Below are 20457 nucleotides of genomic sequence, written 5' to 3'. Positions count from 1 at the left end.
TTCTTTCTCACACCTGACACAAGAATAAATCATATTTCGAGGTCTAAAGGTTTTTCGTTGTTTCATTAAACGTTCGGGTTGAAGACAGAAAACTAACAGTTTTCTAACGGCATCCTCGTGCAATGAGCAATAAACATGACTTCAGACCAACGGTTCTGTTTAATTATTCAGTTTATTTGCCTACACTACTTTTGAGTTGCTCAACCACATGTTTGGGCAATTTGATACGTTTCCTACTTTTCTTCGTTACTTTACCCTCAGTGACCGACGGGCCGCCGGCGCCGTTGGGCGCTTCTTTCTTCTTTTTTGATTTTTTGCACGAAAGTGGATTAGGGTTTTTGGGCCGTTTCTTTTTCCGCACGATCGGCCCGGTAGCCTCTGCGAGGCCCTCTTTCTTTTTCAATCCGGTGAGCGTTTCGTGGTCTAGCGTGCGCACTTCGACCCGATTGCGTTGCCCTTCGGCGGCAGCCTTGCGATTGGCTTCGGACGGTTGCACCAACGTTGGCACGGAACTGTTGTGCAGGTAGAACAGCGGGATGGTCGGTTTCGAGCGAATCCACTCCTGTAGCGCGCGATCTTGGGTCGCCACGATGTAGCGGCTGGTTTGCGAGATGGCCTTGATACAGGAGGAGCCACTGATCGGCCGCTTTTCGTGACCACACCGGTGCACGAGGAATCGTTTCAACAGCTGACTGGTTCCGACGAATCCGGCCCCAAGGTTGTCCGTCTCCGTGATGATACAGGCCGTCACGATCGGTTTCACCTCGCACTGGAAGTACTTTTTCAGCTGCTCTTCAACCTGTAACCGGATCTAGGATGTTTCCGAGACATTAGTTCGCCTGTTTCGGTTAGATGCGTTTTTCTTTTCCGTACCTTGTACGCCGCATGGCAGAAGCTTCCATCAATGAGGCAGAGCAGTGGCTCGCGAAACCCGAAATTGTTTATGTAGAAGCTCATATACTTTCGCGTTTTCTTATGTTTCGTGATTTTCATCCTGACCGATGGACGATGGGATTTCGGGTGAAAAAAACCCTAACCGAGCGAAACGAATTTACACTTCAGAATCATAACAATGCGTGTTTGGTGTACTTGTCACCCGTTTTTCGACGAAACTCGTTTCATCGACATCCCGCTGTCATTTTGAGTAGTCGCTGACGTTTCGCCTTTGCTTATTTCTGGCGCAAAACGCGAATTCGACAAACAACCACAATCCTTTCTATTTCCGCGAACCAACTCCTTTTATCAAAAAAGATTGTACTTGCACCTGTTTTGTATAAAAAAAATTTACGTTTATTGGTATAAGTCCGCATAGGTCACGGATAAAACGGAAGCACATTGCAAAAGTAGGACAACGAAACAAAAAGGGGTTTACTGGTACCCATTTTTGAATGTTGCACCTCCTTCCGTCGCTCTGTTACGGGCCTGTGTGATATGTAACGGGACCGAAACAGAGTGCGACGTTATGCGTCAACATGTAACCCTGGGTCTTTTGATTAAGCTTGATTTGTATACTTCCTCCGCCACTGGTATCCCCCCTGTATTATGTGGAAACTTTGCTTCCAAATGGATCTACTTTGGCAATTTGGTAACGTGGTGTTTGATATGCTTCTCCCGTTCACAAACCACAGAAGCAGTACAACTTTAACCGATAGTCGTCGACGCAGTAGCTCTGCTTCCCGTACAAGTTCGTTCGGCTTACCGTGCCTGTTAAGAAGAAGCTGTCGTTGTTGGAATCAATGCGCACCGTGGCTTCAAATTCACCCTCGCCCGGCTTCGTTACGAACCGTACGCTGATGTCGCTGAACTTGTGATTGGCCGTTATGTTCTCCGGCGACATACCGACACTCGCGTCCTCGATCGAATTCAGATGTAGCACGCTGCACTGCGGGTAGTCGAGCAGCAGCTGGTTTACTCGGTCCACTGCAAACCGGGCCGCCTGTATCACCTGGTGGTCATTCTTCGTCAACGCCTTGTGATCGTGACAGGTGCACCAGTGCGACACAATGCCCGCATCCTCGCAGGTGCGCGTCGTTGGCACCGGAAGCAACAAACTGATCCCCCGGGGGATGGGTCTGGTGGAGTATAGCTCGTTTGTCCGCTCCCTCACGGAGTCGTCCTCCACTCCGGGATTCTCTAGATCGAGGAAGTCCTTCAGCGTCTCGTACAGATCAAAGTGCGTTGTCAATCGTAAACGGTTCCTTCGCAGATTTCGGAACGCTACCGGAAAGCGTACGGCGAACCACGGCGGAAGGATGAATATCAAAAATGGTTGCCGCTCTTCCATCATTCCCTGGTACGTGTTGCGGAACGAGCCCCACCGAATGCCGTGGTCACTCATTAGGATCAACACCGTGCGGTTAAGGTAGTCGCGCTGTTCCTCGTCGGCCATAAACTCCAACAGTTTCCGGTAGTCTTCATCGATCAGCGACGGATTGTTGAAAAAGTCGTGCGTCATGCCGACGCCCCACAGCAAGGAAAACACGGGCTCTTCGCTGCCGAACGTTTTGATCACCTTCCGGGCGTAGTCCAACAGTACACTCGTGGGGCTGCGGCCACCGAGGCACAGTTTGGCGTTCAGTTTCTTGTTGTAGCCCACACTCGACTCCATCTGGCGGAAAAAGCTGCGCAGATAGTAGTCGGTCGGCTGCTGCCGGAAGCCCTTCTTGCCGTAGTTGAACGTTCCCATCGCTGTGCTGTCCTCCGCGTACACCGTCCGGTAGCCTGCCGCGCTGAACTTGTTCCACACGAACTGGCACAAGTCGAAGGTGCTGCTCGCGTTCGGCAGACAGGCCGCACTCAGTTCGTCCACGTCGAGCCCTGTCAGAGCGGGCACCATATTGGGGAACGTGTTGTCCCCCACCTTATTGTAACCAAACATCTCGATACCTGGGCGAGAAACCGAGGAACTTGGTTCAATTAGTACACGTTGGCCGTTACGGATTAGTTCGGCGCATACCTACCGTTCAGGGTGTTTAACACGTAGTCCATCGTTTGATTCATCTGCCGGTGCAGATTCAGCCTCGACACTGCATCTATCCCCAGAATCATAACATTCAGTTTTCGGCCCGCATCACCACCAGTTTTCGATTGCCGCAGCGCCCTTATCCTGTCCTCGACGGCTGGTTTCCGCGGGACGAAAGCAAAGTAGTCCCGATAGAAATAGAACGGGTCCTTTAGCGCCGGATGCCGGCAGCTAACCATGACAAACTCGGAGCCCTTCACATCGATCCGCTCCGGATAATCGAAGCAACTTTCGTTCCCCACCTGGTGCTCCTCGTCGTCCGTCAAGCGTTCGAAGGGATGCGCGCAGCACTGTATGAGGCTGGCGTTCGTGACGTTGTAGTGGCGCTCGATGTCCTCCTCGCGCAACCGGAACCACAACCATCGCTCGTCGGACTGCAGCAGCGCCGGCACGCAGTCAATCGCGTCCGGGCGTTCGACATACTTCTGGATGTGCTCGTTGGACACCGGAAAGCTGGGCATCTTGCAGCCGGGCGTGTTCACGAAGTACGACCCGTTGTAGTTGAAGTGCTGCTCGTCCAACCGCGTCTCCAGCGCCTCGTTCCAGAGCGGGGCCTCCAGGGCATCGTAGTCCCACCAGAAGGGTCGCTCGATCGCGTACAGCAGGCAAGCAAAGACGGTCCCCATCAGCAGTAGCACCTTGAAGGGAGTTTTCTTCTTGCGAATCGGACCCATCCGACGATCGGTGGACAGGAGCGGCTTGTTGTAGCTGTGCATAGATGCTCTGTAATGAGGGAAGCTGCAGCGGAAGTCTTGTTTAGCAGATGCGGTAAGACTGTTTGGTTTTGATTTCATTTCAACGCTTCATCTCCTTTCACTCCTTACATCGCAACAATTATACGTGGTACGAAATCCACTTTGAAAGGGAACCTCAAACCTTGTAAAACTTCCAAACCAAGTTTCTGATGGCAAATCCAATTTGCCCATACAAAACGGTACGGCTCCAGCTGAACTGAACTTTCCGCATTATTCCCCGTCCGAGATGACCGCGGCCGCACATGGACGAATAAATGATTTTTATTTTCGGTCACCGAACTCATCCGGGACCTTGTTGCTGGGGGACGGAGAAAAAAGTTCCTCCCCGAAAGTTCTACATTCCAGCGTGGACCCGGGCGCCAGACCCAACTCCAGGAACTCTTCCGCTTTCCAATTGCTCTCGGTTCGACGAGCCAAGCTGCTAGTTTTTGGTCCGTTGGCAACTTCCGAACCGAGCCGACTTGGACTGATAAACTATGTTCAAGTACGCAGCCACCGGCCCCTTGGCAAATAAATCAGTAAACTTTTCCCACTTGGACCCGGTCCAAGGCATGTTCCGGTTTCATGTTTTCGGTTCTCTGGCTTTCCCGGCCCGGTTTTGAGAATCCTGCCCCCACGACAAATGGCTTTTGTGCCCTTTTTGTTTTCCTCCATACGAAGCGATGTGTGTAGAGCACTTTGTAGCGATAACCTCGGGCAGAGTTCCCTGCTGGTGCCAGGGAGCTGGGCCCGGTTTCTGTGCCCTACATAAGCACCTTCTTCTGTCGTTCCTGCTGGCTATAAATCCGTTTATTGCCCGGTGGCTACCTCGTCCTCGGGAGCTCGGATGGAAGATGCAATTCTTTCCTAATTAATAAAACCAATTATAAATTCAATTCTCGGCGCCACTAGTCAGATGACAGGAATTGAAAATAATGAACTGCTAAGCCGTAGCCGGCCAAATGAGCGTTGGCGGTGGGAACACACCAGGTGGTAGCAAGACGGTTGATTAACACCTGCCCCACTGAACCTACTGCTTTCTGTGCTCAGGACGGCCTAAGAGGCCCCATCGAAGATGGTTGCATAAGATAATGATCTTGACACTCGCTCGGTGCGGTCGATTCGTCAAGCCTCTGCCGGTCAATCCAGGTGAACCGCCAACAATGAAGGAAGACGAATCGGATACGCTGGCGACAATCGAAACAAGCAGATTTTAATCAATCATAAGACCAGCTTTGTGCTAGCTGTGTCCTACATTCGGGTTGGGTCTAGTGATTACCTCCACTATGGTCGAGCAATCCGTGAAAACCATTTATTGATTTCGACCGACAAAACCATTATTGAGCAGCGCTTGATTTTCCAAGAATGTCCTTGAGCTATCAGTTCTCGGCCAGAAACACGGATTCGTTCCGACTTCATCGATGGCACGATACTTTGATGTGCTGCACCTTAGGCACCTTTGAACACTGGATTGAAGCGCGAAGGATAATATAATACATCTTCTGTGTTCGACCAATTGATAACCTTTCCCTGCATTACTGGATTAATGGTCGGGTGGCTCAAATCACCCCTTTTCACCAACACGATTTGGATTTATGGGCCATTTATGCGAATTGAAACGTACGGTTGCGCTGTACCGAAGCGTAATTTTTGCCACCGTCGCACAAAAAGGACCAAGGAGTCCCAGAAGACCGTTCCGAGTAACGTAACGAGTTTATTACCCTTCAACAGGACATAGGCACACCCGTCAATTCCTTTCCCTGCGGGCGACGATCCATCAACCTCGGACTCGCCAGATGTTTGCACTTTGGATTTGATTTCCACGGTTTTCGTTCTCTTGATCTCTCTCTCTCGTGTGTTAGACCCGGCTCTCGGCGCACCAGAAGCTTATCTGCTTACCTTGTTTTCTCAGCCATCCTTTAGCCGGAAGACGCCACGGCCGGTTGTCGTGGAGAACCGACCGAGAGATGGGTTTTACTATGTTTCGCCACTACTTGCCGTTGCTTCGTGCTTCCACTCAAAGTTCACGGAACGGGTGAAAAAAAAAAGTTTACGAAATTATGTTCGCGCTACCCTTTCGGGCCTTGGAAGTAATCGTTGCTGATTTATTACTACAACATGTTTGCGAGGGTTGGTTTCGAGAATTAAAATGAAAATTCAGGCGTAGGGCCCTCCAGGTATCGCTTTTTGATTGGATTTCGACGCGATCTTATCTCGGTTCAACTCGCGGATCAGTTGCCGTAGGCACTCCCACCACGGATGGTCCTGCCTCAGGCAACCAAGTGGTTTGTTCGATGCCTTTTTCAATACGATTTCATCTCACTTCATGCGTGCAAACGCCAATTAGTCGGCGCTCGATTATCGCATTCGAGCCTTTTCTCAGTCACTGTGCACTGCAGCTGTGTCCTCTCCACTAGTGCCTGTGCCACCGTGTTATCCGTGCGTTGTTTCCACCACACTGCATCGCCCGGAACACTGGTCCGTGACATGAGCAGCCATCACAGGCGTGCACACTCCATTAGCTTCACATTAGGACCCGGACCACGGACGGCACACAGTGACAAGGGCTCACTTCCCATTCCGCCACACTCAACCGAAACCTCCTACCGAGCGATGGATTAACATAGAAGAGGCCCATCCTCTACTTTCACTCTCACCCTACGAAGCCAACCGCCGTCGCCATGCACTTCATGGCACGATGCTGGAGGCAAAGTTGCTGCCGTGCTTAGTATGTGTTGCCCGCTACACTCCAAAGTTTATGCCAGAGGTGGCGGCCACACCAGTGCTGCTGCGAGATACTCCCGAGTCTTGGCGACGGACTGTGCACGAACAGGGGCAACATTCGGTCGAGATCCTGCTGCAACGACTGAACGGTGGAGCCCACTCCAGCGGAGAGTGGACCATCGTTCCGTAGGATTTTTATCGAATAGAAGGGCGTGCGGCCACCGTGCGCCTCCACCGTGAAGCTACCCCGAGCAAAAATAGGTAGGAATGAAAAGCGAGAGTGAAGGGTACGATCGACGGGTTGGCCCGAGAGCTTACGGTACGAAGCGCCATGAGTTGTGGGCCCTCTCTCTGTCGCTCCTGACGGAATTCGCAGCCCATGAACCCGCACGAACCGGAACATCGTGGATTCTGCGCGCTGATCGCATCATCCCCCCCTCGTGCAGCCTCCGTGAGTCGGGCGTTTATCGCTCGCGCCACGAGCCTTTTATCAGACAGCCCCACCAGAAATAGAGAGAGAGAGGAAACGAGCGAGAGCAGACCACGATTGTCATGGTAACATTCGCGAGCGCCGCGCGTGGCGACCGTGCACGAAGTGTCGTGTTCTCGTGTACCGGAACTAACCACCCTGGGGAGGAGACGGGGGAGGCGGACGGGGCGCGAACCACGATAACGTTTTGTTTTCAAAACAACCAGCCAGATGAGTTGTGGTGGTGTTGGGTCGATGGACTCCCCACGCACACCAACCCCATGTGCGGAGGGCATCCTTGAGACCGCCTCACCGCGCACCGCCTAACCCATCGTCGCGGAGATGGAGTCAAACAGCAATTGCCATTTTATTTCCGGGCGATTCGTTCCGGGCCGGACTGCAGATTCGCAGCTGGATGAGCGGGCCACCGTTATGTCGTCGTAATTGAGTTCCTATTCACACTTTCCGTGCGGCACCAAACGTGACAAAGTTAACATTTTCTTTTCAGCTCCTCCATCGATTCTCGTGATCCAACGGATGGGAAGCAATTCGGAGACAATCTACTCTCTCTCTCTCTCTCTTCGGCATATCATTTGCATGCGTAATGTAAACACAATTTAAACTCTGGTGGAGTGGAGGCTCCTGAAACTATACAAAGTTGTTTGCCGGCTTGGGCTTTTCGCAATGGTCTATTTCCCCAAGAGTTGAATCGTTTTATTCGGAGAAAAACTTACGCTTATATACTATTTCTTATTTCGTTTTTTCTTTCTCAGTGGACAAGGAGCATCGGGCACGATGTTACACACGGGATTCCTCAACCGAGCACCGAGCGACGTGGATCGCTGAGCCCCGGCGATCGGCGGTCGCTCAAAGATCGGTTTGGCGAACAAAGTGCGGCCACCACAGAAGTACCTTTACGGACCGCCTCCTGGTGGGGCCAGCTGTGAGGTGATAGGGCTGTGCATTGTACTGTTTCTCCTTAAGACCCTTAGGCCTGTACCCTGTGACCGTGGAAATAAATTCCAAACTCTTTCTCTTGAAACGTCAAATACCGTCTTCAGAATTTTCGTCATTTCCGCTGGAATTGGAAAGAAATTGACCACCGAAAGAAATGGGGAAGGAAAGTAAGGCAAGACCCGTAGTCCGTCGGTAAAACAAGAAAGAAAATCAGTTTCCATCGGAAGGTTCAGGGAAAACATTTGGGAAAACGCCACTGGCGCTCTTCTGCTCGCTCCTGACGCAGTGCTTTTCGCATGCAATATTGCATGCAAGTCACTGGTTGTGCTGCCGATCTTGTCGATCCTGCTTCCCTAGTAAAATTTCTGATTTTTCGGGTTTCGGATTTTGCGGTTTTGTCGGATTTTTTAATTTTGTTTTATATTTGCCTATTTTGCCTTTTTCATTTTGTTTTAATTGGAGACGGAAAGGGAAGCGACCGTATGCGTCATCAGGAAGTACGATCCTCTGAAACGCCGAGTAATTGAGAAATGAGGCATGGCGAAGCGTGCCGGGAACTGCTGGTTCTAGATAAAACATCAACTTTCGCAACCTTTTTACATATTATATTTACTGAGTCTATTTTTGTTTTAGCTTCATTGGGATTAGTTCATTTGAAAACGCCATTAACAACCAATCGACCGAACTTCTTTAACAATTCGTAATGAAATGTAATTTACGGTTGTTCAGTTTGAGGTTGAAATTTTTATTGGATTGCGCTACTTTCTTAAACAAACGCATATTTACATAATCGCCACACAAACACGAAACGTAGGCTTAAGAAGGATTGAGTAAGGATCGGAAAGCAGGGAAGTTCGACGGACGAAACCGAACAAATAAATATGCTGCCCAACTTCACCTACGCCTGTGCAGGGCACAAAAACGGCCCCTTCCTGCACAGTTTCCATTCAGAGAGGATAAAAGAATCGGAACAAACGTTGATCAGAAAGAAATGCCATGTCTGTGCGAACTTTGGAAAGCCACATCGTCCGGGCTTGTATTGATAAACTATAAATTTGTTGTCGGCCTAAGTGTACGTTAATCGAGCTATTTCCGAATGGTTCCGGGAGTCTCTTGGCTCTTAACTAAGGAGGTCCCTTGTTGCCACCTTATCGCGCGTTTGGGTGGTTAGGAATATCGCAGACCATTGTATACACGGTTGTTGGAGGGTTGGTTTAGGAGTTTCTTAATGTCTGGAAAAAGAGAACCAACCATGTATAACGATGTCAATTGGGAATGGTCGTTGGTGGCCCTACTTACCTTCCTTTTCCGTGTCGCTGAGCTGTGCTTTCGGAAACTCGACGTCAAACGTAATGTACAGCGTGCCGTGCAAGTTATTGTTCTCGTAGTTCGGCATACCCTCGCCGTTCTTCCGGATGCGCGCACCCGGCCAGGTGATCTTTTCCCGCGTCACCGCCACCTTGTGGCCGTCCAAGTGCAGAATGTCTAGCGTAAAACCGGTCAGCGCATCCTGAAGGCTGATGGTGATGTTTGTGTACAGATCGTCGCCGCGCCGCTCGAATCTTTGATGCGGTACCGTTTTCACCTTCAGAATCAAATCACCCGGATCGCCGTCCATGTGCGGTTCGCCTTCGCCCGAAAACCGGGTCTCTTGTCCGTCCTCCATGCCCGGTTCGATCTCGATCTCGATCGTGCGCTCCTCGTTCACCAGCTTCACGTTCGGGCACTCGTCGCACACCGTCTGCTGCATCATCTGGAACCGTCCCGGGCCCAGGTTGCGCGTCACCATCTCCTGCCGGCAGTTGCACTTGCGCGTTCCGGAAGCCGGCTTCATCACCGGTTTGTTGCGCGTGATCTCCACAAAGTTCCCACTGTACAGCTCCTCGAGCGTCACGTGCAGGTCCATCACGATGTTGGCTCCCCGTGGCGTTTCGCGCTGCTCCTGGCCACCGAAACCGAACCCAAAGTCACCGAAAAACTGCGCGAACGGGTCGTGGTTGTCCATCATGCCCTCCTTCTTCACGCACTCTTCGCCGCACCGATCGTACAGTTTGCGTTTGTCATCGTCCGATAGCACCTCGTACGCGGCGCCAAGATCTTGGAATTTTTGCGACGCATCCGGATCGTCTTTGTTCTTGTCCGGGTGCAGTTCCTTCGCTAGTTTTCTGTGCGTAGATACATACACGTCATCACAGTCGGGTTTCCTAGAGATTCGCGCATGAAATGGTCGCTTACCTGTACGCCTTTTTCACCTCGTTCTTCGAGGCCGTCTTCCGGAGGCCGAGAATGTTGTAGAAATCGCGACCGGCCGAAGCTTCATCGAGTAGTAGCAACAGCAATGCACTGAGCAGCAGCGAAGAGAAAAAACTGAAAGGCTGCATGGTGTTCTCTTATTGCACGTTACTATGTGGCCGTTGTGTTTCCCTCGCTTGTCGTCGCTCGCAGAATGGAATGGGCGCGCTCACTCAATAATCCATCAGTGATTCGATCACAATTTTTCTGCTAAAGCGTGGCACCGGAACAGCCCTCGTTTCCGCAGTCTTTCGGCTCCGTGGTCGGCTTTCGGGGCTATCGTCCGTCCGGAGTGACAGCGCGGAGAGTTGAATTGTTGAGCATTTGCTGTTGCACGCTGATTGGTCGAAAGATTCTGACGTTTCTCGCGTGCTGCTGCCACCTGGCGGAGAACGGAGCAAACCCAACACAGGGTGATCAGGCGTATGCGAAACACTGAGCGCGAGTAGTTTTCATTTAAAATAAAGAGTAAACGATTATCTCAATTCACAGTTGCTTCATTGCACGATTTTCTAGTCTTCCGAACAAACCTTCGAAAATGGCATTACCCGGATCGATATTAGATTGGCACGCGGTTCGGTTTTAGAACCACGTGTAAAACACTAAACAGATTTTAAGCCAACGATCAACAGCCACCGTGGGCCAACGTGCATCAACTATCGTGGCGTAGTTTCTAGCCACGCACCGGCACCCGTACCGGTCCGTCAGATGTGCCGCTTTCTGGCTTCAGGAAATGGGGCCGCTTCTGCGCAAGGACATCCTCGGTTGCTGTCACGCTAGTAGCAGGCAGTGTATCGGTAGGGTTGCTTGTAACACACATTCGGTGGGTTCCAGCTGCACCGTACCGTACGGTCGAAATCGCACTCCTGCACCCCTCCGGGCTCTGCTGCTGCAAACTGGATGTAAGCTGAAAACTTCAGCTTCATCCTTGCCGGAAGCAGTTTTAACGACGCACTTCCAGTGTCCTTTCCGCGGTCCGTCGTTATCCTGGCGCTAGTTTTGGTGTACGCGTTATCTCGGTGTGTAGTGAGTGTTGCAAACGCCTTGGGTGCGAAAATCCCTGCCTGCAGCACCTTCAGCAGTTGAAGAGCTTGGAGCAAAAAAGTGCTCTGCTCTGGCCCAAGGGTCTGCAGATCGGTGTAATGTAAAAATAGTGTGCACCCTTTCGTGGAGAAGTCGGACAGAGTTAGTGTTTCGGAGTGGCGTTCGTTCAGAGTTGGATTACTTCTCCCTAGTGCCCAGCGGACGTCGCACATTTTTTACCCGCAATCATTTATGAAAGAGGATTATGAATGTGGACTAAATCGATTAACATCGAGGTAAGAAAAAGGGTTCCGACTGCGACAAGCAGCACAGATCCGGTGGACAAATTGACTGCATCGAAGACTTCCTGTTAATTTCACCGCAACTTTTCCCTAATTCTACCACCGTGTAACGTGTTGCAGTCCAACATTACACAATGCGGGTGCCAGAATGAGGGATGAATGTAATATTCTATTAACTTTCGGTCCCCTTCGTTTTTCTCCTTTGCTGGTCCTCGCTTCCGGAGACGGCTCGTGCTAGAAGCTCGTAAAACGGGATAAGAAAACTGTTGGCCCCTCGTCTTCGATTTTTTTTCTCGCTTCCTCTCGCCTGGTTGGTCGGCCTCACCATGCGGAAAAACTTTTCCCAACCATCTCATTTACCGTGTTCGGGTTTTTTTTTATTACCGTCAACCATAACAGGTAGCTGGAAGTCCTGGAGCGGAGTATAGTTCTGGGATTACGCGTTCTAGAAACTGTTGAATGGATCCGATGCTTGTAATGGTAGCGCGACCAACAACTTTCGTAATTGTTGATTCGCCAATTTAAAGACCGGCGGGAAGAACTTCGTTACTGCGAGCCAAGAAAAGATCGCTGGCAGAAGGCAAGATATAAAAACGGCATAAAGCCCGGAATGGCGGCCAAGATAAGCGAGTGTAATATTTTGGCGACACCGGGCAAGATTTTATCCAAACTGTATTCAGGCTATATGGAAGCCAGCCAAATATTGCCGCTTCTCCCCGTTTTCATTCTTCGGGGGAGAGGAGAATATTGGCACCAACCAACGTTCCAGGAGTGTATTGCAACAAAATGCAGAAATATGGTTTCCCTTATTTGTTTGAACGTCTGACACGATGCTTGAGGTTAATCAGTTAAAATACAATGTGGTCCTATTGAAGGGTCTGAAATGGTGGCCCTCCGCGTGACGCACTCCACGAGGATCGATGGCTTCAAGGGTCATAAATGTTGAATCCATTTCTCAACCAACCGACGAAGTGGTAAGTGGGTTTCAACAGCAACGCAGAACTAGTTTTCTGTGTGTGCCAGATGTGCCAGAACCTGAACCGCTTAGAAGCTTAGAGGAATTCTATTAAAATGTACCAATTTGAACTGTTCCGCGATGCGTCTTTGGACGTCATAGGAAAACCACTCCGGAAGGAGTGGTGTCGGGGAGCTCAGTGATCCAAAGAAGACCGGATGAGGGGCCGAATTAAATATGAAACACGTTGTCGAACAAATAGAGAAACAAACGAACGCGCACACACCTAGACACACACAAACGCAATCGCGCGTGGCGATACATAAGCGCCACGAGAACCGAAAATCGATTTCTTGTCATCGTCCTTAGAGAGGACCTGCCCCTGATCCTAGCCATCGCTACCGCTCGATCCTGCCCCGTCCGTCGGGGGTCCGCGCTTTATTACAATTTGATATTTTCTTGCCATTATGTTTATATTTCGCCCTGCCAACCGTCCCCAAGCCCGGTCCAGTCCAGCGGAAGACATGCAAATTGAGTGGCCGGAAACCTCCTGCGGTGTCGGACGGTGGTGCCGAAATTGAACGAAATTGGCGCACCCGTCGCGGCAGTGGAAAGTTCCTTAAATTTTTTGAGTTCACCTACGATGCAGAATATCAAAAGCCTTACGCGTATCGATCGCCGGGACAGTCATAGATCGTAGAAATATGTTTTATGCTTGCACAGAAACGCAGGCTGCAATATCGAAGGGATTAATGAATAAGATGCGGTACAATGATTTTGGCTTGACCTCAAAATAAAAAAAATGACGCTTAAACCTGACAAATAACCCCACAGAGAGGTTCGTTTTAGCGATTTCTGAAGTGCCACAAAAACTGGCAAAATTGGAGTGCACAGGCTTAAGACTTCGTCCAATGTTTGAGCCCCTGATGGCCGTTGGCTGAAGAAAAAAATTATTACGAGTAAACTTAAAAAATATAATTAGTCCCATCTTTCCCTTTAAAGGCTTTAAACTCCTTACCGATTTAGCAACACATCCACTCAACACATCAAAGGTAACTTTGATTTCCCCAAACTTCAAATCAAGGCACTGTTAACAACTGGTTGTTAGGTATCGTACTCCCAGCGATACTTTATGGTCGTAAAAATGTGTCAATAGTTCTCCACTAATCTGGCCGAAGCATGCGAACACTTTACACGCGGCCATTACCTGAGGGGATAAAAACGGGGAGAACGGATTGTTTCCCTTCACCGTCGTTCCGTTCTGATTGGTGATTTTAAAACAACGTTTATTTCGGCGAACACCATGCACATTTCGCGTTGATGCAAATTTGATGATGGTGCATACAATTTTCTTCGGGCTCTTTTTTGCATCGCACGTTATTCACCGTGTAATCGCATTATGGTGCAGGCTTTTCGTGCGGTGCCCTTTGCTGTGGCGCTGATTTTCTTTTGCCACCCAAAATCGCACAAAAAAGCACAACAACCGTACTCTACTCGCCACCGCAGGAAGAAGGTCTTATGCATCGGCTCTGCACGGCCACTTTCAATGCTTCTTGAGCGATGGTTTCTCTGGTGGCAATTTAAGCTGAGCAATTTGAATGTTTGCATAAATTACACATGCCATTCTGAGCCACACACACCCACAAACATGCAGCTTGCTTGTATTGGTGAGAAAAGTGAAACAAAATTGAGCCTCAGGGCACAACTAATTGCTTCGGGAGGCATCTGGAGGATCCGAGCACCAGCATAACGGTCAATATCGGAGACATAGTGGGCAGCCAGCCAGTCGACCTAGTTACTGGCCCGGGAGTGGCACATCGATCCGCTTGTTGCACTGCTGTCTCTCCAACTCCCAGGGCTGCGGGTGGTGCTCTGCTCTAGAATGAGGAGCACAACGCACCGAACCAGAAATCAAGAAAAAGGTCATCTAATACGCAGTGGGACCGCATGACGCCTGCTCCATTGCATTGTCTGCTCATTCGGGTGCGTTAAATGAACCAACCAACTCAATCGGCCGCACTGACGGAAGCCAATCCCAAGAGTAATCGCTTCAATCGCTCCGAATAGCAAACAGCAGGTAATCGGAATCGGTGAGGTGTTGCTGGCGCCAACAAGTCATTAGGTCGTGCGCAAATGAGCCGGATAGAATACGATTGAGTTCGCATATACGAGCCGACGCAGATACGCTGGCTAAATTTGTCACATCGGCAGAAGTCAGATTAAATCTATCCTCAAATTACTGGCCCCTCCAGTCTCACCCTTGCCGGGGTTTGGTTGACTGATGAAGGTGTCAAAGGTTGGAAAATTATCCAGAAGTCCCGGTCGCCGGCCAGTGAGCCAACCGTTAGTAACCGTTCCCCCAACATAGTCACGGTTACTAACGGCGTGTCAGCTTCGCGAAGCAATCGGTCTCGCAAATCGCCTTAATCGTTTGACCCGTCGACGCTATCGACGGTGACGTGTGGGCCAAAAATGGACGAAGGCATTTTTGACACCACAACAAGAAAAAGGGGCCACACAAAAACGAAAACTAGCCCTAAACCAACACACCGAACAAAGCCTGCGAAAGGCCAAGTCCTTGGCTAACTTTAGGCAGTCACCGGCCTTATTTGTATTGTTTTCATACCGAAAGAGGGTGATGTTATCTTCCCAAAACTAGTGCCCGTTAGTGGTTGAGGTGCGACCGGAAATGCGGAAGTTGCCCATCTGATTTGTTGGTTTTTATGCCACCACCACACCAAGTCCGACCTGTCCGGCCGTGTTTCCGCTTGACCGGCCATGATAAGACTTTTGCCTTTTTGGTTTCCACGCGTCCACTAAACGAAAGGGGATAAAAGAACTTTTCTTTAGTTGTTTGGGGGGGACGTTGTTGGGTCCTGCTTTACACAAAACCGGTGCAAGCTGTTCGCAGCAGGAAAAGCATTCCATAACCAGGTGTCTCCATTCGTACTGGGAGACGGACGAGCTGCTTCGAACTGTGGCAACTGTAAGGTTTCTGTGAATTGCAATTTGTAAAACATAGGCCCGCTGAACGCCTTGTAAACCTTCCGGTGTCTTATTGGTGGTAGGTGCGCAAACATGAACCGCCCGGGGAGGATTAAACCACCGGTTTCGTTCACCTTTCCGCCGCGTGTCAAACATGGCACCACGTCGTCGTACGAACATACACAGTGAAGTACCGTAGGCAACGGGTGACCGGATTTCCTCGAACCATGTCAGCCGGCGGTCACACTTTGGAGCTAGACGGTCGACGGAATTTGCGTTGCCAGTGTGCACGGCCAGCCCGATTAATAACGTGAGTATGTGTGCCACGTTTTTTTGTCCTCCGATTCGAATTCCCCCCTCGACGGCCGGTAATAACGCACACACGCGCAGGTTACAGGTTGGTTTTTGCCTGCTTCGTTCGCTCTAACGCTATCCGGAGGAAAATTAGCTTCCGTTCTGACGAAATAAGTCTCCGCACGACATCAGAGAGGTCGTCGTGGTCACCCCCCTTGGACGTTCTGGGCCTGGGCCCGTCACAGTTCGACGGTGAACCTCGGCGGTGAACACAGCCCCGGTGACTTCCTGTTCCCGAAGAGTATCTTTAGTGGGCGATCATCCAGAAGGAGGCAGTAGCACGCGCCAGGCCAGGTTCTCTGCGGCAGTAATGTGCTGTCTGCTGATTAGGTCACACTGTGTTCTGATTCTCAGCAAGGTGCGTGATTTTGCGCGTTGCGTGGCGCGCGATTGCACTCTCGCCAGTACTCGTCGCCGTCGTCGTCGTAGTCGGGTGCAGTTGATTGCCCTTTCAGGTTCATCGCTTATCAACGTGGCTAGCCCTGGAGGAGTACGATAGCAAAAAACAGGGGGCGGACATTGAAGCCAATAAACCGCGGCTAGTCGTAGAGTCGTTGGACACGTTACAGGACAGCGGTGGTCGAGGATCGTGCTGTGATCGTCGGCCGAACGATGCTCCTGTGGAGGATGCTGCATCAACTGTGCTACTGGGGCAGCATGATGCTGACGACCGTGTACGCGGTGGCTCAGACTCCACCGCGTAAACCTCTGCCGCCACTGCCGGCCATCTGTGGGTGCTGTGGACAGCAAGTGTGCCCCAGATCGAAGCGAAGTTCGGTTCGTTCGGAGTGAAACGGCTCGAACCCCAAGAACTGAAACGAAAGACAGTGGTTAATTTTAAGTGTTTCGTTTGTTATCACATGTTTTAGTTTGTGTTGGTGAGTACCTTTTTCGTTCCTTTTTGCGTGAAAGAAGATTAAGACACCTATTGATGTCCAACGGTTAGCGTTGGTTATAAGGATCCTCCTCTCGGGACTTGGTGGCGACCCGTCACGAGATCCTCCAGTGTCACTGCGCTCCGATATTTGCGGCCAATCAGTCTTAGGTTTTCTTGATTAAATTGTACTCACCACACCACCCCCCTAGCACCTTCATTCTTCGCTCGACGCTCGTAAAGTGAAAACAATTTTGCAAATGGAATGATTAGAGCTTCTGTGCTGCTCTCTGTCTGCTACCTGACAGCTGGATCCCACCTCGGGAGTCTATTTGGCTTACCGGTTTTTTTTTTCGTTGCAGGTGATAGTGATTTGCCTTCTCTCGATCATCCCGTGGCCGGGCCCGAGTGTGTTCAAAATATCATGCTCCCGCGACAGCTCGCGCGTCGTGCGCAAGATCGTGCACTCGCGCTGGCTGCCGATACTGGAGAAGTACCAGGTGAAACTGCCGCTCGACTGCCCGTTCCATCCGCTACGCGACATCTTCGGCCCGCAGCAGGGTGCCAAAAAGCAGCACCGCCCGTCGCAGTGGACGTGCGGGTTCTGCGGCAAGAGCTTCTTCGAGGAGCAGCACCTCGAGAACCACTTCGAGAACCGGCACAAGGCCAACATCAATACGGCCGAGGACGCGATCTGTCTGGCGGACTACTGCGACATGATGCGGTGCGAGGTGCTGATCGCTAAGGACGCGACGCTGGCGTTCGGCGGTGACCCGAACGCGGTCAGCACCGACATTGAGGTGTGGAGCGAGGCGACCGCCTACCGGACGGCGCTGACGGCGGCCGGCCCCAGAGATCTGGCCAAGGTTCCGGAGAGGTAACGGCTGACGCTGCTCCCCCGATCGAGTGCCGGAGCCTCTACTCACTTCTCCTCTTTCTTCTGGCACGTTTCAGCCGGAAGTCGCTACTGCCGAAGATGCTGCAAACCCTCAGGGACGACGTGTTCCGGGATCGAAAGCCAGCGTCTGTGACAACCGTGGGGAGCCCGAAAGGTGCGGCGGTCAACTGCAGGGAGCGAAGTTTGGCCGCGAAAACGAAACGCGGCTCCGCCAAAAGTTCACCGGGCAGTGGCGACGATAAGGAAGGTACGGGAAGGGGACACCCCACACGGAACGCCATCCGCCAGCTAATACCGACGGGGTTCCTATCCTTTTTCCAGCCAGCGACCATCTGGTCGAGGATGACGTTGAGGATGAGGATGACGATGACGACGACGAGGACGACGAAGACGATGAGGAGGAGGAGTCCAGCAACGCCACGTCACAGTGCGATCAGCATCTGGTCGACTCGTCGCTACCGCCGGTCGACCGGAAGCAGCAGCGCCTGTCGGAAATGCAGCGCCTGAAGGCGAACTGCAACGCGGACGAGATCGGTCAGCTAAAGACGCGCTGCGAAATCCTCGTCCGGGACTGCATCGTGGGGTTGCTGGTGCAGCTGTCACACGACGACTTTCGCAGCATGGAGGAAGAGCTGAACCGGGCCGTCTGCTGGTATCTGACCTGCGAGCGGTACTGGGAGGACGGCCCTCTCGACCAGCGGCCCTTCCCCTGGGGTCTCGTCTTCGTTCTGGTGATGGTGCTCTCGATGGGCGTTTGCCTGTGTTACTACATCATCTGGATACTGTTCGAGTGAGTAACCGTGATCCCGCCATCCTGCGCACTGTAGAATCACGGCACCAGAGCCCGATCCGCACGCACATGCGCGTCACACAGTCATCCTCATCTCTTTTCCTGTCTCTCTTTCTCTCTGCTTATCACTGATTTAGTTTGTGAATGACCCACACTTCCGTATCACTCTTTGCCTCTTCTTCACACACTCTGCCTGCACCACGGACCTCCGTTCCCCACCGGTTCTTCTTCCTTGGAGGTCCACTTCTTTTCATTGCCCGCTCACCGCTTGTGGTGTCCCTGGCCACTTCAGTCTATCTGCATCGCTGCGCCTACCGCAGCCCTCCTGTCCGTCACCCTTCTCTTACCACCCACCCCCTCTTTACTCTCTCTTTCTCTTTTCTCTTCCGTTTTGTGTTTGTGTCTGCGTGTATGTGTTGTATGTACATTTCACTCCCCATTTCGGGCACCTCCGGACGTCCTGTTACGACCTCTCTCGCCCCGGCTCGTGGTGCCACCCTGTTGGCGGCGTGCCGATAAGCGCAGCAGTGAAGATTTCAGTCCCTCCCAGGGTCCAGCGGCAGGTGGCAGAACCAGGGCCATCGGTGACACGCATCCGTACGGTGCCACACACCTGACATCGTCGGGACACCTCCACCATGGCGGGCCCGGCTCGGCGGGCCACCACCAAGGCGGTGGACGGCACTACCTGCAGCCGGTCTCGTCCGGCGGTGCGCCCGGTATCTATCGGCTCCAGGACGGAGGCCACTCGACGGCCAGTCTGAGCAATCTGACGGCGGTCAGTGCGGGGGGTGGTGGTGGCACCGGCAACGATCTACTGCACACACCACAGATCCACGCCTCACCCGGGCCGTCCTCCTCGATGCTGTATTCGTCGGCGACGGCGGACGAGGGAGGCTACGGTTACGCGGCCAGCGGGAACGGGCCACGGTCCAGCGAAGCGTCATCCTCGCTGGTGGCGTCCGGTTCGGCGGCGACCCTCGCGGCAGGCGGCAGTACGGCCGGGACCGGCTCCGGTACCGGCGAGTTCGGCTCGGAGCTCGGCCAAAGCGAACACTACATCTACGTGACGTACCCGCCGGAGCTGAAGCGGCGGCTGCTGGAAAGGTATGGTAGAGACATCTATATGCAGCTGTTGCGCAAGGATGTGTACGATTACTACTAGAGTTACTGCGATGATCCGCACTCTGCAAGCGATGTTTTGCTAGTTCTCGATGTGCTCTCCTCCTCGTTCCCGTTCAATTCCCCCTTTTGGTTGCCGGTGTTGCCTCAGCCTCGTTTCGAGCCGCTGTGTCCGCGCTCTGCCAGTCTGCCAGTGCAACGCGCGCACAGTCGTTTGACCTTCGTTTTTTCCCTTTACTTTCCGTCTCTCTAGTAAGTAATGCCTTGTGTGCCCTGTTTCGTGATCGGTTTAAGCTTTCTACGTTTTGTAAAACTGTGTTCATCCTCTTACTTTCTCTCTCTCTCTCTCTCTCTCTATTTCTCTCTGTGATGATGTGTTTTTCTGTTAATTGCTTTTAAGATCTGGCCATCTGGCTACTGACGCTGTTGTGTAGAGTACATTTACTTCCGTTCCTTTATTCCAACATAGACCGTTTGGAGGGTGTAGCTGGGTCGACAGCCTGGTTTGTAGGCGCTCCCACCACAAGTCCCCCTAAAAAGGACCTCCAAAGAAAAGGGATTTGTTCGAAGTGCATACTGGGTTTACCTTTTTTTTTCAATCCAAAATAACATCCAAACATCCAGACACAGTCTAGAATAGAGAGCCCGTTAGACACAACACACACATCAAGACCAATTTAATGATAAGAGAAACTTTTTGCTATCGGCCGGGAGCTTCGAAAGCATGCGACAAACGCATAGGTTGTGGTAGTGAGGGATATTGCCGGCACCAGAATCGAATGACGAGTTGTGTATATACCCCGAGTGAGATTCAGATTAGCGAATTTAGGTTAGGAGCTAAGCCGAGAAAGGGCGCCGTGTCGGTTACTTGAAACTATTTATCGAAACTCTGTCTCTCCTCTGTGGCTTACGCGCCCGTTCCGCCCTAGCAGGAAGCGTAGTGTAGCGAAATATTG

At 51.7% G+C, this 20457-nt stretch overlaps 4 protein-coding genes across 4 annotated transcripts; 1 reads left to right on the top strand and 3 right to left on the bottom strand.

Annotated features, from left to right (window-relative positions):
* Nucleotides 1-65: 65 nt before the first annotated feature.
* On the bottom strand, nucleotides 66-1058 carry LOC131210446 (rRNA-processing protein UTP23 homolog). The gene is made up of 2 exons (XM_058203696.1): nucleotides 874-1058; nucleotides 66-811 (listed from the first exon to the last, which is right to left on the bottom strand). Exons 1-2 carry the CDS (start codon nucleotides 991-993, stop codon nucleotides 173-175), a joined length of 759 nt encoding a protein of 252 aa, XP_058059679.1. The 5' UTR covers nucleotides 994-1058; the 3' UTR covers nucleotides 66-172.
* A 242-nt stretch (nucleotides 1059-1300) lies between these two features.
* On the bottom strand, nucleotides 1301-5755 carry LOC131210125 (uncharacterized). The gene is made up of 3 exons (XM_058203326.1): nucleotides 5656-5755; nucleotides 2961-3760; nucleotides 1301-2886 (listed from the first exon to the last, which is right to left on the bottom strand). Exons 1-3 carry the CDS (start codon nucleotides 5670-5672, stop codon nucleotides 1616-1618), a joined length of 2088 nt encoding a protein of 695 aa, XP_058059309.1. The 5' UTR covers nucleotides 5673-5755; the 3' UTR covers nucleotides 1301-1615.
* Nucleotides 5756-8558: 2803 nt separating this feature from the next.
* On the bottom strand, nucleotides 8559-10475 carry LOC131208507 (dnaJ homolog shv). Its single transcript, XM_058201282.1, has 3 exons — nucleotides 10142-10475; nucleotides 9206-10071; nucleotides 8559-9138 (listed from the first exon to the last, which is right to left on the bottom strand). Exons 1-3 carry the CDS (start codon nucleotides 10285-10287, stop codon nucleotides 9074-9076), a joined length of 1077 nt encoding a protein of 358 aa, XP_058057265.1. The 5' UTR covers nucleotides 10288-10475; the 3' UTR covers nucleotides 8559-9073.
* Nucleotides 10476-11377: 902 nt separating this feature from the next.
* LOC131210490 (uncharacterized) lies at nucleotides 11378-19544 on the top strand. Its single transcript, XM_058203748.1, has 5 exons — nucleotides 11378-11517; nucleotides 17054-17568; nucleotides 17646-17836; nucleotides 17911-18379; nucleotides 18905-19544. The coding sequence occupies exons 1-5, from the start codon at nucleotides 11491-11493 to the stop codon at nucleotides 19542-19544; spliced, it is 1842 nt and encodes a 613-aa protein (XP_058059731.1). The 5' UTR covers nucleotides 11378-11490.
* The last annotated feature ends 913 nt before the right edge of the window (nucleotides 19545-20457 follow it).

This window comes from Anopheles bellator, chromosome 2 (genome assembly GCF_943735745.2).
Source record: "Anopheles bellator chromosome 2, idAnoBellAS_SP24_06.2, whole genome shotgun sequence".
Taxonomy (NCBI): Eukaryota; Metazoa; Arthropoda; class Insecta; order Diptera; family Culicidae; genus Anopheles; species Anopheles bellator.
The sequence above is the reverse complement of the archived record's forward strand: the minus strand, read 5'-3'. Positions and strand labels throughout refer to the sequence as shown.

Bases quoted from the DNA above. Each gene is read 5' to 3' on its own strand.
- LOC131208507 (XM_058201282.1), bottom strand. From the start codon at position 10,287: ATGCAGCCTTTCAGTTTTTTCTCTTCGCTGCTGCTCAGTGCATTGCTG. The intron at 10,072-10,141 runs GTAAGCGACCAT...ATCTACGCACAG, and splicing joins GAGGTGAAAAAGGCGTACAG to AAAACTAGCGAAGGAACTGC. The intron at 9,139-9,205 runs GTAAGTAGGGCC...CTCTTTTTCCAG, and splicing joins CAGCGACACGGAAAAGGAAG to ACATTAAGAAACTCCTAAAC.
- LOC131210446 (XM_058203696.1), bottom strand. From the start codon at position 993: ATGAAAATCACGAAACATAAGAAAACGCGAAAGTATATGAGCTTCTAC. The intron at 812-873 runs GTACGGAAAAGA...GAAACATCCTAG, and splicing joins TCTGCCATGCGGCGTACAAG to ATCCGGTTACAGGTTGAAGA.
- LOC131210125 (XM_058203326.1), bottom strand. The intron at 2,887-2,960 runs GTAGGTATGCGC...TTTCTCGCCCAG, and splicing joins CGTGTTAAACACCCTGAACG to GTATCGAGATGTTTGGTTAC.
- LOC131210490 (XM_058203748.1), top strand. From the start codon at position 11,491: ATGTGGACTAAATCGATTAACATCGAG. The intron at 11,518-17,053 runs GTAAGAAAAAGG...TTTTCGTTGCAG, and splicing joins CTAAATCGATTAACATCGAG to GTGATAGTGATTTGCCTTCT. The intron at 17,569-17,645 runs GTAACGGCTGAC...GGCACGTTTCAG, and splicing joins CTGGCCAAGGTTCCGGAGAG to CCGGAAGTCGCTACTGCCGA.